This window comes from Aquarana catesbeiana, linkage group LG02 (assembly GCF_042186555.1).
Source record: "Aquarana catesbeiana isolate 2022-GZ linkage group LG02, ASM4218655v1, whole genome shotgun sequence".
NCBI classification, from domain to species: domain Eukaryota; kingdom Metazoa; phylum Chordata; class Amphibia; order Anura; family Ranidae; genus Aquarana; species Aquarana catesbeiana.
Window position 1 is genome coordinate 179,236,680 of NC_133325.1, and position 16,366 is coordinate 179,253,045.

Here is a 16,366-nt window from a genome sequence, read left to right on the forward strand (position 1 = left end):
GCTGACAAAACCTCCAGGGCACTGGGGCATATCCCCTCATATGAATCACACACATATATTACCTCCCTCATACTTTTGCTTCTCCTAACTTTTGAGAATATATCCCCTAATCTTGGCCCTCCACTATTTAACTAGCACTCCTCTCACTCTGGCAGCAGCTGCAGTCCACACACTCTAATTTAATTTTCTTTTTTTTTCCAGAACCAGCCACCCCTTCTAATGTGTCCTTTGGAATGCCAACTCAGTCTAACAACCTCTGTCCTATGACCTTTTTTTATAAAGCACTCCTTTACCCTACTCACTGTTACTGAAACTTGGCTTCAAGAATCTGACTCTGCCTCTCCAGCTACTTTCTCCCATGGTGGCTTCCACTGGATTTAATCACCTAGACCCAGTAGATGAGGGTGGGAGGTGGAGTCGGAAACCTTTCAGGTTCTCCCCTCACCTTCCTCACTGTCTCTCCGTTTAGTAAATGGTGTATTTGTACAGTTTCCTTACACTGGCCAAAGCCATCTTTGTATCATTATCCCTGCCACATACAACAAATATGTATTTACAAATGTTTAGAATTTTAAAGATTTACAATTTCCAATCAAGTTTATTAAGTTATCTTTGGTTGTCAATAGGCAAAACACAAAACGTGATAAAATATATGTAAGACATCTTTGTGTTGAGTACTTCCAGCCTTGTAATGTACTTATACCTTTTGTGGGGTAGGAGTTTTACCAAAGATAACATAATAAATCTGAATCCATGTGATTGGCTATCGTGAAAATTGTGTACCTTCTAAAGTCCTCCCTCTCCTCTTTTGAAGCTCACTGTATTCATCTATTTTCTCCAGTTTCTCTGAGGATTGCAGTGCTCTATCAGCCTCCTGGACCAATATCAAGCTTCCGTGATGACGTTTCTGCCTTGCCACACTACTTTTTCTCCTCTGAAATTCCCCCAATTATTCTTGGTAACTTCAACATCCCTGCAAATGCTCCCACTCCAGCTACCTGTAAACTTCTCAGCCTAACCTCCCCCTTTTGACCCAACAAAATGGACACACATCTACTCGTGCTAATGGCAACTCCCTTCATCTTGTATTCTCCCACCTCTGCACTTCTTTTAAACTCTCCAATAATCCTTTTCTTCTCTCTGACTACTACCTAATTAGCTTCAATTTCTTTCTATCTTCGAACTCCTATACATTCAAGAGAAAAAACAGATACCCATAGAAACCTTTGCCACTTTAACTACTTCAGCCCCGGAAGGATTTGCCCCCTTAATGACCAGGCCATTTTTTTGCAATACGGCACTGCGTAGCTTTAACTGACAATTGCGTGGTCGTGCGACGTTGTACCCAAACAAAATTGACGTCTTTTTTCCCACAAATAGAGCTTTCTTTTGGTGGTATTTGCTCATCTTTGTGGTTTTTATTTCTTGCGATATTAACAAAAGAGAGCGACAATTTTGAAAAAAAACACTATTTTTTACTTTTTGCTATAATAAATATAAAAAAAATGTCTTCATCAGTTTATGCCAATATGTATACTTCTACATATTTTTGGTAAAAAAAAAATCGTAATATGTGTTTTTTTTTTAAATTTTTTTAGCTGGACTGCGACATTGCATTGAACACTTGACACTTTTGTAGGACCATTGACATCTATACAGGAATCAGTACTATAAAAATGCACTGATTACTTTGTAAATGTCACTGGCAGGGAAGGGGTTAACCCTGGGGGGCGATCAAGGGGTTAAGTGTGTTCCCTAGGTGGGATTTTATAAAGCCTCGTACACACGGTACAATTGTTGGCCAACCGAGTGTTGGATTTTTGTCAAAAGGGTGTGTGCCAGGATCTTGTCTTGCATTCTAACAGTACACAATTGTCGTGCAACAAACACGAACGTGGTGACGTACTACGAGGTATTTCAGCTCTTGAGCACCACCCTTTGGGTCCCTTCTGCTAATTTCTTGTTTCGTGAGCATTGATTCCGAGCATGCATGTTTGTACTTTCGACTTTTGTGTGACGGATTTGTGTACTGACCATACGAAAATCTGACGTCAAACCGTTGTCCACCAAAAATTTACTAGCCTGTCATCCAACATTTGTTGGCGGAAATCTGGACAACAATTGTCAAAAGGAGCGTACTAACGGTAAGATTTTAGGACAACCGTCTGTCAACAGACAATCCCCTGTCAACAATCGTACCGTGTGTATGAGGCTTTACTGTGAGGGGATGGGACTGAATAGAGGAGGAGCCAGATCGCTGTTCCTACTTAGTAGAAACAGACTATCTGTCTCTCCTCCCCTGTCAGAACAGGGATTTGTGTGTTTACATACACAAATCCCGTTCTGGCTCTTGTGCCTGCAATAGCGGGTGGCTGGCAGCAATCGCACCCGCCAGCCACGCGCATCGGGTCCCCCGCCGGTGCAGCGGGCGCGCCTGCTATGGCTCTTAAAGGAGCCGCCGTTCATATATGGCGATTCGTGCAGGAGAGACAACCTGCTGCCGTATATTTATGTGAGCCGGTTGGGAAGTTGTTAACTCTATTCTGCAACAGGCAGCCTCTGTGACAAAATAATCTCACCAATGTCCTGCCCCAACCTGGACACTTCTTTCTACAACAGTTCACTGTCACCCTCCCATTAGACACGCTTCCCTCACTAAACACAGAATCAGGTCCCAACCCCTACAACCTTGGCAAACAGACAACACCAAAAGTCACAAACGACATAGTCACAGTCTTGAGCGTCAATGACAAACTAAATGCCAGCAAGACTTCACCCTGTATAAACCTGCCCTCCAAGATTACAATTTCTGCCTTTGCACTGCCAAACAGACCTATTTTTAAGCTGCACGATTAATTGTTAAAAAATCGTGATCTTGATTCAACACCTCACACGATATGCAGAATTTCCCGATTCATTCATGCAACAAGTGTAGAGAGTTCTCTGCTCACTCAGCTGTCAAAAGAAAAAAAAACGGGCAGCCTGTCATGTTTTTCACAACATTGTCCACACTGGTAAATAACTATAAACATAGTAACTTTTAGTTCTTAGATCAAAGGAATGAACTTTGGTTTGACATGAGGGTTGCTAACTCACTTCTGTGAAATTTTCTTATCCCCTCTGTACCTTAATCACATGTGTCCCTGTGCCTATGTTCTGTAAAAAAAAATCCACTGATATAAGCTCCGCTCCGGGCACACAGCTGATTCCTCTCCTCCTCCTCTCTCTGGCTCACAGCTGCAGTGGGCAGGGCCAAGCCCTCCCGCTGACATCAGCCAGGGAGGAAGGGGAGAGAGAGAGAGCTGACAATCAGCTGAATGCCTGGAGCCTCGCTCATACAAGGTACAGATTGTTAGTTTTTTACATTAAACAGGCACAGGAACACATGCTGTTAAGGTACAGAGGGAATAAGAAGATTTCATAGCAGATACCAGAGGAGCGGGGGGAGGGGAGGACACAGACACAGGGAGAGCTGCAGAAAGCAGGGCTGCGACTGACGGAATCACATAAACGGACCACAATGTCAGTGCTTGGCAGCCCTGATTATCGTGGTCTGTTTGTAGAGGGGAGGGTATAGTCAGGCAGAATCAGCCAGGTTTTTTACGATATACGGGGGCCTAATGACACAGCGCAAGCACTGTGCTGAATAACATGCTTTAAAGGAAGAGTATCTGTTTTTTTTTTTTTTTGTGTTAAACGCTTTAAAGACTAAACCGTTTTCTGACACCTGTTTCTTACAAAGTTAAAATTGGTATTTTTTGCTAGAAAATTACTTAGAACCCCCAAACATTTTTAGCAGAGACCCTAGGGAATAAAATGGCGATCGTTGCAATATTTTATGTCACACTGTATTTGCGCAGCGATCTTTCAAATGCAATTTTTGGGGAAAAAATACACTTCAATGAATTAAAAAAAAAAAAAACTAAACAGTAAAGTTAGACCAATTTTTTTGTATAATGTGAAAGATGATGTTACACTGCGAGAATCGTGATCTTTATTCTAAGCAAAAAAATTGTGATTCTCATTTTAGCCAGAATCGTGCAGCTCTATCTATTTTATCACTCATTCACACCCTCTCATGCATTCCACGTCAACTCTCTTCTATCTTTAACATTCTACTTTGGCCTCCTTTGCCCTCTAAGTCACTCACTGCCCACCTAACATTCCATGTCCACCTCCAGTCAGTACTTCTGCTGCTTTTTCCTTTCACTATAGAGGAAGTTGCTAAACTTTCGCTAATGCCCACCTAACCACCTGCCCTCTGGACCCCATTCCTTCATAACTACTATGGTCGCCCTCTTGCTCAATCCTACACACTCCAGCTCACATCGTCAATATCTCCCTATATAATGGCATCCTTCCCAAACCTCTTAAATATGCACTCTTCACCCTATGCTTAAAAAACAAAACAAAACATGCTGGACCCCACCAATCTTGACAACCTAAGACCAGTCTCCTAGATCCCATTTACCTCCAAACTCCAAGAACGTCCAGTCTACAACAGCCAGAGCTACCACCTCACTGATGATGACCGTTTTTTTTTTTTCACGTGGGGTTCCCCTTAGAATCCATTCCTCGACCCAAAGGTTCTGGTATGGATTTGGGGGAGACCCCCACGCCATTTATTTCACATGTTTGTATTGCTGGCAATGTTTTTTTTTTTTTTTTTTACATTCAGTTGTCAGTGGGGAAGCCCGCTGACAGCTGATGACTCATCTGTTGTTAAGGATGCAGCAACCAGCTTCTCGGCCTGCTCCTCAACAACCAGCTATCTGTGTCCGGCGGCCCCACTCCTTAATGCTGCAGATACTAAACGTAGCTTAAACACCGCTAAACGCTGGTAAACAATGCTAAAACATTTTTACAGCACTTTTTAGCTTTCTAATGTGCATGAGACCTAATACTTTTCTTCTGTGGGCTCCTTCCATGCAAGGAATTTTTCCTGCGAAGCCTCCTCTCTAAGGTGCTTCCATCACCATGTGTTTATTGATATAAAAGAGCACTGGAAAACATGGTAAATAAATGATGTGACCCTTGTAATTTGTAGCAGCAGCTTCAGTGACCTGGAATCTGATCTGTGAGACACTACAGTACTATCTTTACCTAGAACTTGATACGTTCAAAAGATAGGAAGTGCTGCTTTGCTAAAGGTGTTTTTAATCATGTAGCGTTTTGTGACATGGCTTTACTATACTGTATATAGAAACTACCGTACCTACAAAAGTGTTAGTATTCCTATGCAGGCAGTTTTATGATATAGGCACCTAGCTAGACAACATAGGGAGACCTTTTATCTACACTGCAGTTGTACACACCTTGGTCAAGAACACATTTCCAGCATGTTGATTTGACATTGAAGAAACTGGAGAACATCAGAGAGGAACTTCACTCTTCCCACAAACAAATTCAGTTCATGTGCCCTTTACCTTTGCTGCTGTTTTTATGCTGAGAATATAATTATTTTATTTATATATAATTTCATAAGCCCAGAGAATCCAAATTTGGCCCCTTCTGTCTCTCCCCTGTCCTCCTGTAGGTCCCACCCTGTGCCTTCCTCTATGACATCATCAGGGAGCCAACTGTCTCTTCCTGATTCCTACAGCTGGCCCACTCCTGATGATGCATTTTCCTGGCACTGTTGGAAGCCGGTAGCCTCATAGGATATGTCATTGATATCTCAGGGGACTGCAAGGGGAAGGTAACATAGGCTAGAATTAAAGCAATCTGCTCTTTTTATGTAGTTACCTTCCTTTGTCTGCAGGAAGCAAAATGAGTGCCTGTGTAAGCTTCAAGTTGCAGTTAACATGTAACATCAGTGGATGGCTGGGTAGCAGCAGTGCTGTCATGTGGAAGGTAGCAGAGTGGGTCATGCTACCCTATATCCAGACGTATATACTGTAGCTTCTCTTTTGTCTCCTGGAGAAGCTGCTATCAAAGGGAATTTGTTGCTTTTTCCTGCATGGGCAAAGTGCAGATTCACTAAGGGGGTCAGTTCACACCACAATTCCTGTGTTCCGAATCCATTTCTGCATGCGTGTTTTTGATACATTCTTGTGTGTTTGTGATACATTTTTTCCTTTCTAATTTTCTTCCTTTCAGTTCATTACATGTGCATTCCAGTGCATTTTTGATACATTTTGATGCACTCCCTACAGAAAAAATGCAGCATGTTTTACGTTTCTTGACTGCACTGGTGTGAACTAGGGCCATTGGAATACATTGAAAACACTGTGCAGATTAAAAGTGCACTGGGCTGCACCTGGTGTAAGCCCGCTCTTAAACTCTTTTTGTTGTTTTTTTCTTAGGCTCTGTTCACACCATGGCATTCCCGATCGTGGGCAGAAGTTCTGGAACTTCTTTTGGGCAACAAGTGTCCCCCGATTCTGTTTGCGCAATTTTACTGCAATTCTTCAGGCGACGATTGTGGCAAAATCACGCCGCGATTGAGACGCCATTGAAAGTAACAGAACGCAAGCGCGTCCTGCCTTTTGTGGCGATTCAGGATCGCTGGCAGAATGGTGTTGATTCCGTTCGCGATCCAGAACTCCATGGTGAGAACGGAGCCTTATATTTACATCCTTCAAGCTTTTTGAAAATGTTTTGGCTGAAGTATCAAATGTATTAGTATTTATATACTAATACCTTGTTTTTCCTGGCTGGGTGCAATTAAAGAGTGTTCAGGTGGTAATAAAAAAAAATAATAATATTAAAAGGGGAAAAAAAAACTGTGGAAACTCATTAAGAAATAGAAATCTTGCTCAACTGTTTTCTGAAATCTATAATTTTAGTAAATAAATATAAAATACATGATTTCTAAATCTATAAAAGACCATCCTTGTTCTGAACAGTATTTGTGTGGACGTGTCAATCTTGATATAGCGACAGAGTCAGACCCTCCACCATGGAGAACAATGAGCAGCAAAGAAGTTTCTGTATAATCTCCAGTAATTTTTCCTCATCTTCCGAGACTAGCAGTCAGAGGCAGCAATGCCTTCGATCAGGGGTGCTCAAGCCTTTGAAGAGCGCGGGTCAATTAAGGCCTCATGTACACTGCTGCTGGTAAACATTTAGGAGCAGTTGGGCATTTTTATCAACTGCTCCTGAAAGTGGTTGCACACCCTGTACACCTGTAGGTGTTGGAAATATCTCCTAAACCTCCACAGTTTAGGAGATAATTACAATAAAGCCGTGCGACGATGTCTATGGAGCATGTGCATCTTTAGAAAGGACCGTTTCTAAAGGGGGTCATGCCGTAATGGCTCCCCCGTGACTCCGGCCAGTCACAGAGCCCGGGTGACTCCGGCCAGTCACAGAGCCGGAGTTTGCGGCCCCGGAAGGAAGAGGGGTGAAGATGGACGCTCACTGCTAGTGGGGACAGCGGTGACATCGCAGGCTTCGGTTTCAGGTAAGTGAAACATAATGCGAGGCATAGTAGCCCATTATGCTTTAACTTTGCATGGAAATAAAGAGGAAGTAAAACCCATCAGGGTTTACTTCCACTTGAACTCTCCTCTGTTATAAGCACATGTACACAGGTTCGTTTATAGTCGTTTCTAGGCAGTTGCGTTGAGAGGCTTTTTTTGGAACCCCAAAAAAATGCGTTCAGAAGCTGTGTTTAGAGGCATTTCAAACGCTTCTACCCGTGTTTAGGCGCATTTTCGTCTAGTAGCGTTTTTAAAGGGAAACATTTTATCCATTACTTTTGAGCCTGGAAAATGCTAAAAACACACCAAAAACTCAATTATCACTGTGCAAGCTTGATATACCATGTGATATTCCCATCATCCGCCAATTATGCTGTACAATACACAACTTGCATTACTTGATGGATATATTTATGAGAGAGAGAGATGGATGGATATATATGAGAGAGAGAAAAAAGGATTATAGAGAGAGAAGGAGAGAAATATACAGAGAGAGAGATTGATAAAAATATACACATACCTGAGTCACCAACAGACGTTTCTCTGGTGGCACGCTTTTCCTCATGTTGGTGTCCATGCAAACTAGACGGGTCTAACCTTTTCCAAGAGAATGTCAAAGGTGGCAATTGACATGCATGTACAATTAAAAAATTTCTCTGGGTAATTACGCAGCTGAACATACATATTAGAAAAGTACCCTGTGGACATGCGTTGAGCCATAAATGGATGTGTCCAGTAGAGACTAACTCTGGTCCTCTCACGCAATTTTCTACGTCTCTGGAGCCTCAGCAAAAGCAACATCAGGAGCATTTCCTCACATGCTCATCATGGGATCCATATTAACCTCCCTGGTGGTATGATTATTTCAGATTTTTGATGCTGAAAGCGGTACCATTATTTTGCATGGAAATTTGGCATTTTATATTGTAGGCCTGTAATTCTTAGGAATAACTCACTTAAAGTGGGATTCCACCCAAAAAAAAAAAAAACATGAAAAATCCTAAAAAAAAAAAACTCCAAAAAACATTTGGATATATATTTTTTTTAACTTACCACTAAATGCCTGTTGCTAGGTGGTCCCTCGTAGTCTGCCTCTTCCAGTGCCTGGGCTGGTGACATCACTTCCCCCTCGACACAGGAAGGGCTCCGCTCTGCTCCCTCCCTCCTGTCAATCATCTGGGACCCATTACAGGTCCCAGGTGACTGAGCGGCCAATCACGGCGCGTGCCGTCGCTCGCGCATGCGCAGTGGGTGCCAGGCTGTGAAGCCACAGCCCGGCGCCCACAGTTGCAATGCCGGCACCACTGAATGGATGGGGAGACGAGCGGGGCTTCGATCCCCCGCATCGCTGGACCCTGGGACAGGTAAGTGTCCAATTAAAAGTCAGCAGCTGCAGTATTTGTAGCTGCTGACTTTTAATTTTTTTTTTTTTTTTTGACTGGACCTCGGGTGGAACTCCTCTTTAAATCTGTCCAAACCAGAGTCTAGTAGACATCTCGGGTAGAGCTGCACAATTAATCGGTTAAAAACGTGACTTTATCTGCTCACTCAGCTGTCAAAAGAAAGCATCCTGATGTCTTGCCGAGAAAGTTCCCCGGCAGATAAGGACCCCCCTGTACTGCGCAGGTGCAGCGATTGCGCAGTACGAACGACTAGGAGCCACCGAAAATAGCCAAAGATGAAAAACTTCAATCAGCTGTACACGGCAACTGCGCCCTGGGTCCAGGTTGAAGCCCCACCATCCAAGTGGACCTAGAGGGAGAATAAAAAAGTGCCAAGCGAGGCCGTACCCGAAGCGTGGCGAGGGGCCCTCTTACAGGTGCCGTGTACAGCTGATTTCTATTGTATTCGGCTTCGGCTATTTTCGCCTGCTCCTACTGCGCAAGCTCTGCGCCTGTGCAGTAGAGGGGGGTCCTTATCCGCCGAGGGGAACTTTCTCGGCAGAACACCGGCAGTCTGCCAAGTCTTTTAACTTGAAACACTGTAACTAAGCTTCCTTCTTAGATCAAAGGGATGGAACTTCTGTGTAAATAAATAATCAGGGCAGTCTGCCAAGTTTTCAACAACGTAAATGCAGGAAGTTTAACCACTTAAAGTCTAAATCTTTTTCTGACACTTCTTTCTTAAGTTAAAATCAATATTTTTTGCTAGAAAATTACTTGGAACCCCCAAACATTATAAATATATTTTAGCAGATACCCTAGGGAATAAAATGGCAATTGCTGCAATATTTTATGTCACACTGTATTTGCCCAGCGGTCTTTCAAATGCAATTTTTTGGGAAAAAATACACTTCAATGAATAAAAAAAAAAGTGAAACAGTAAAGTTAGCCCAATTTTTTTTTTGGTTTAATGTGAAAGATGATGTTACGCCACGAGAATCGTGATCTATCTTCTAAGAAAAAAAATTGTGATTCTCATTTTAGCCAGAATCGTGCAGCTCTAATTCCGGGTATGATAAAGTTTGAAACACAAAATCATAAATTATAATATAATAACTATAAATAATTATACCAAATAATAATATAATAATAAAAATTATTCAATAATGTAATCAAATCAAAAACACTGAAATTTGCTCAGTTGCAGAATTGTCTCTGTCATTACTTTTCAGTGTTTGATGACGGATCTCCCCACAAATCACTATCACTCAGTTCTGCGAGTGATTCTAATTTATTATCGCTGTTTTCTAGCTGGTCTAAAACCCCTTTTGATGTAAAGGGACGGTTTTGGTTGCTATGGACAATCTCCAGTTTCCAGGCAGAAAGAACAGTATTTGATATAAAACTGCATGCAGGGTACTGGACAAACCACTAGGGACAAAAGTGAAAGGGACATGTGAAATAGTTTCATACAGTAATGTAATCTGTAAGATTACAGGATACTGTATGTATTGTGTGTTTCACTTTTTGAATTTGGCGCCGTTCTCCGTCTCGGGAACGAAGCTCGGCTCCGTGATGAATTGAGTGGAGACACAGCCGCTCACACTGCGGGGAGACATCGCAGGATCCAGGGGACAAGGTAAGTAAGCTCTTCCTGGATCCTGCGATGCGATCCCGAGTCCGGCTCGGGGTTACCGCTTTCGGTTCTGAAATTCCACCCTGAGCCAGACTCGGGAATACCTACCAGGGAGGTTAACAAACCAACCAAAAAATAACAGCTAACTACAAGCACACTGCTTTCTCAGCTGCTACTCACACTATTCTCTCACAGAATGGCTGAAATAGTTAATACTTGTTTTTTGTGCTTGCTAATCATTTGGCAGGGTCTCCTGAGGTAAACGTTCCTGAACGCAAACGTGGCTTGTAAATGCTGCTAAACACATGTTTTTAAACGTGGATTACTAGCTGTGATGTTCCAGTGTTGAGGAGAGGTTGAAACTTCCCGTGTACATGAAGCTTAAGTGTTTTGGTAACTGATCACAGGCCACAATGAAATGGTTTTGAATTAAAAATGTTTTATTTTGAATAGCAAAATAAAGGTTTTAAACAACAACCAGGGTAATCCTTTTCTGTGGGACCAATCCCTGTTGGATGTTTACCTCCTGTTTAATCACAATCACATAAAGAAAAGGTGGATGACACTGGTGCGAACACTGACTTCGTTTACCTTTTACAAGGACTCTTTGTCTATTTCAGCGGTTGCAAGAGGAAAATGGAAAGGTTCAGTACCTGTATATGCCGCCCCTCCTTAGCCAATTGTAAAACAGAATGTGACAGGGAGGCCGCATGGGCCCCCCTGGAGCATGGGCAGGGTTGCCATTGCGACCTGTGATGCTACACCAGTGTTTGTGGGGGTGTGTTAAAAAACACGCCTCAGCTTTACCGCCCCACAAACACACACAAGTCCTTACTGTCTTGAGCCACTAGAAGGCTGTTTTCACAATGATATGCTGCAGTTTACCTGCACTGCACCCACGGCTTTCTTGCGGGTTAGCTGCTCTTTGCCATAGACTTCTATTATATCTTCTGGATGTGGTGCATTTTCTGAAAGCGCTCCATAATTTCTGAATTTAGGAGTTTTGGTGCGCTTTCAGAAAGCTCATCAAACACGCAGGAAATAATTAGAAGCTTGTGGCTCAGTGTAGCTAAGCTAACCCGCATGTGCACTGCGCTGCACCCAAAAATCTGTGTGAAAGCAGCCTCATAGTTACTAACCCTTTTATAGGTGCTAATATGCCCTTTGCGAAAATGCAAAATTATGTGATGTTTAATAAACTGACCTTCTGTTCCTCATCCAGCTTCTGCTGGCATTGCTCTCCGAGCTACTAGAAAGGTCCCAGGCAAAGCACAATTGGTATTGCTCTGCCTGAGTAAGCATCGCTCCTGTTTCCTCCACGACCACCTCCTTACTCTACTGCCGGAACCAGCTCCATGCACTCTGCTGGTTTGGGATGGCGGGTCAGCAACCCGATGATCACAATCTGGACTTACCGACCCGCCATCCCAGATCATAGGCATGCACTTCTCTGATTTGAGGTCGCGGCCACATCAAAGGAGTCCGCACGCCACGGGTTGAGCACCCCTACCTTAAATCTTACACTTCAGATATATAGCTGCGAGGCTGTATGCACAATGCCATTGCACAGAGCAGGGAAGTATAACAGGTTTGTTAGTTAAAAAAGAGCAGGTAAGTATAACAGGTTTGTTAGTTAAAAAAAAACAACTGAGACTGAAAGCGTTTTGTTACCCTAAAAAAAATAAATCCTGTACCTTTAAACCCCCCATATCACCTAAAATACCTGGCTGATCCTGCCTGGCTATGTCCGCCTCCCTGTAAACTGACCACGGTTAATCATGACATTGTGGTCAGTTTACTTGCCTCCGTCATTCTCTGCTCTCCTGTGTCCTCCTCTGTCCTTCTACCCCCTCCCCTCCCTGTCTGTCAGCTCTTTGTGTGAGCCGCCCCTCCCCTTCTGGCATCGTTCCGAGCAGTGCAAACATTACTGCACACAAGCACTGCCAGCCCCTCTGCTAGGATAACATGTAGTGTAGACTGTATGCCGTTTTGTAAAATTCATCTTCTAAATACCTTATTTCTTCTCCCCGATCAGTGGTCAAGTGACCGCCCGTCGCTCTCCTCCTCTGATGTATGTACTACAGAGGGAAGTCACGTGACTGCCTGGCAAATGTCAGAGGGAGATCTCGGCCCCTCCCTCCCTAGTGCATACATCGGAGGAAGAGAGCGACAGGCGGTCACGTGACCACTGATCGGGGAGAAGAAATAAGGTATTTGGAAGATGAATTTTACAAAACGGCATACAGTATATACTACGGGTTATCCTAGCAGAGGGGCTGGCAGTGCTTGTGTGCACTGCCTTAACCCCTTTAACAAGCACTTTAATTATAAGTCTGAAGTTAATTCAACTTCAAGTTATATGATTAATAACGTTAGGCTGCATTCAAACCTGAGCTTATCGTTTTCAGGCAAAAAGTTGTGCGATTTTGCCAAGATTTTGTACAGGTCAAAAGGTCACCAGTGTAAAAAGAAGAAAAACACCCGAATTGAGCTACAAAAAAGGCTCCAGAACTTTTTTAAGTTTCAGGTGATTTTGAGTGGAGAGGTGAACCATCTCCATGGAGAATAATTGATTTTTTTTTTCTCCTCCAGCGTTTTGGAGCTTCAAGTTACAAAACGCTGAGGTGTGAATGGAGCCTTAACACACGTGGGAAACATCAGGTTTTTTTTTTTTTTTTTTTCTGTAGTAACTTTTTTAGGTTTTTATTGCTCTGCCCTTGTTGGGAAGATCTGTGCTTGGTTACTGTGCTGGTGGTAGCTGTGAGTGTCACAGAAAATAAATCCAACATATGTCAGTCCCCGGAACCGAAGGTGAAGGAAAAAATGGCTCAATGGGACAGCATTTCAAGCGTAGGTTTCCATAGTTCTCAAACCTTGACCAGTATGTACAAACAAGTAGCGCAAGCTTTATCATCTGCCTTCCCACACACTAGCTGGAATTTTTGGTACATTGCTGGGTAAACGCAGGTAATGTGGGATGGGTGACTGGTTGGTTTCCCTGCTTAAATCATTGAGTATATGACTTTATTAGGTCCAGTACTAAATATGGTGTGTGATGTAATCATTACCTAATATAGTATTGAAAGCAGGAAACCCCCCTCCCCCAGGATCCCCACGTTTGTGTTCCTTATCTTTATATGATCAGTTATGACAGGTTTGACTTACTGTAATCAGCAGCAGAACCAATGCCAGCACTAAAACGGTCTCCACTTGAATTATAAATATCCTTTATTTGTCACTCAGGCTATAAGTCGGGTGTTTACATCAACATCATATAAATATTGTGAAAAATAGTAATAACTAGTTTCTTTTTAATGTTGTGGTTTTTTTTTTTTTTTTTTCTTGTTGCATGCAATGGTCCATTTGCATTTGTGGTTTGGAAGTGATGGGAAAAAAGTTATTCAGTTACCATCTGTGGATGTGAATTTTTAAAACCTGTATTTTGTACATTTTAATTAAGTTAAGATGGGTGTGACAAATTGATGGGTTTTTTAATTTGACCTACATTCATTTGTCAGCGAGTTAATTAGAACATTTCGTTGGCAGCACTCACTTGTGGTGACATATGATAACTTTTGGTAACTCGCTGGGTAAAGAGAGGTCTGTGAATTTATAGAAGTATAGCTTTTTCAAAAATCGCATCATTTTGAATTTTATTGGTACCATAAAAATACCCTATGGATTATTCTGTTCCCATCGTACTAGTACCAGTATCCTGATCACCAACCAGTGCATTTGCCAGTCAGAGCCAGTCTCCTGATAGACAGCCCATAACCGTGCCAGTCGGAGCCGGTGTCCAGAACACCAGCCAGAAGCAGTGCCTTGATTATCAGCCCGCACAAGTACTAGTGTAAGCCAGTACCAGATTACTGAAGAGTACTGCCACTGCCAAAAAATTTTAAATAAAAATGTACTCCTAGGTGAGGATGCCTATAAAATTCTTAGTATGAGAACTTTGGAGAGACCACACTCCGTTTCAGATTTGGAGTATGAACTTCTAGAAAGCCTCCAGAGACTATTACCACATTTTTTAGGCCCACGTTCACACCTGAGCGCACTGGAATCATCGGTAGGATCATGTGAATCTGCCTGCGATTCCAGAATCGCAGCAAACAGTGGGACATGTGACAAAACGCACAAAATTCACAGCAAAAAACACAACGCCAACGTGCCTGGCTCAGTGCCAAAAGTACATGAGCTTCTTAGGTGTGTGTTTGGAGCGGAGGGAGGCCCATTCAAAATGAATGGTGCCGCTCCAAAAATGCACCAAAACATCATGCAAAAAAAATAATTTAAGCGATACAGCAGAATCACACAGGTGTGAATGGGGTCTAAAGGTCAGCAGCTACTGCATTTGTAGCTACTGACTTCATCCTTTTCGATGAAAAAAAAAATTGCTCTTTAAAGTGGAACTTTAGTCAGAAAATTAAGTCCTGCTAGATGACTTCAGGCTGGCCTAGTTGGCAGGTATAGCTATGTAAAACATTAAAAATAAGTGTCTACACTGTGTAAAATCCAATAATAAACTGTCTCCCCTGCTTTGCACATACTCCGTTGCTCTCCATTTTAGGCATTTTGTTTTTAGAGGCCGATCTGCTGACAACCTTAAAGCAGAATTAAATCCTTCTATCCTTTACAGCCAAGGAAGCTGCTTCTGTTTAACCACCTCGCACCTGTGCTATAGAAAAAAGACGTCTACAACGCAGGGCTCAATTGCCAGGAGGGCGTCCCTGGACGTCCTCCTGTTTACATCCTTCCTGCGCACCACCGCAGATACGCATTGGGGGAAATCTGTGTTCACAGCGGCCATTTAGCACTCGATCTGAGTGTCCAATGAAAGATGATCTCATATGTAAACATATGAGATCATCTCTCATCGCCGGCTCTCCCTCCTCACACAGAGACCGCGTGTGAGGAGGGAGAGCGACTTCCGGCTGCAGCGTGACTGTGTGAAAACAAACGCAGTGCCCACACACAAACACACATGCCCACAGTACCTATCAGTGCCACGTGTCCCCAGTAAAACAGGGGTACTGAATTAAAATTAACGGGGTTCCGGTCGGAAAATTTCTCTTCCAGCGGAGGTCTGAATGTCATATTGGTGCCACGACTGCACATGATATCCTCCACATCACAAGCCACCCCACACACACACACACACACACACACACACACACATCACACTTTGTGCTTTTTTTTTTTCTTTCAACTTTATTGAAATGTCAAAATACATTTTATTAATTTTTATGCACAGTCACATACCCCCCCCCAATCACAGTCCTCTCTTGATTTCAAACCCCTGTCCTTTACAGAACAGCACTCCCTCCCCACAGAGCCCTACTTTATTCAGAGAAGACATGAAGCGCGGCCGCTCTGGACAAAGGGCGTGACTTTTCATGTTAAAGGTGGGTGATTGATTGCTGGGGCCGCCCCGCTGCTTAGCAACCAATCACCCACTTCTTAACTTAAAAAATCCCGCCCTTTGTCCAGAGCGGTCACGCTTCATGTTTTGTGTGAATAAGACAGGGGGGAGGGGGCAGTTCAGCGATATTAGAGAAGACACGGGCCTGCCATGCTCTGTGCTATTAGAAATGTTTATGGATACAAAACAAAAGCTATTGATAAGAGTGCGCTCATGCAATATAAAAATGTGATCATGATAAATATAGTTACTATTTTGTGCTTGTGTTGCTTTTCTTTTGTAGGAAAATACATAGCGGCCACTCAGCGTCCGGATGGTACATGGCGGAAACAGCGGAAAGTGAAGGATGGCTATGTGCCTCAAGAAGAGGTTCCTGTGTAAGTATTATTTTAATTCAAAATGTAGCTTGTTGTAGAAGGCTTTAACCCTTATACTGCCATTGCTGGCGGGGAGTTTTACACCCACTCCTGGTGACTCCATCCTCCGAGAGTGTGTGTAAATC

At 43.0% G+C, this 16,366-nt stretch overlaps 1 protein-coding gene across 1 annotated transcript in view; it reads left to right on the forward strand.

The window, feature by feature from the left end:
• Positions 1-16,366, forward strand: part of PYM1 (PYM homolog 1, exon junction complex associated factor) — a 33,566-nt gene that overhangs the window by 3,155 nt on the left and 14,045 nt on the right. Inside the window, exon 2 of the mRNA XM_073613939.1 lies at positions 16,148-16,241. Coding sequence (XP_073470040.1) covers positions 16,148-16,241 — 94 coding nt within the window. The remainder of the gene's footprint in view (positions 1-16,147; positions 16,242-16,366) is intronic.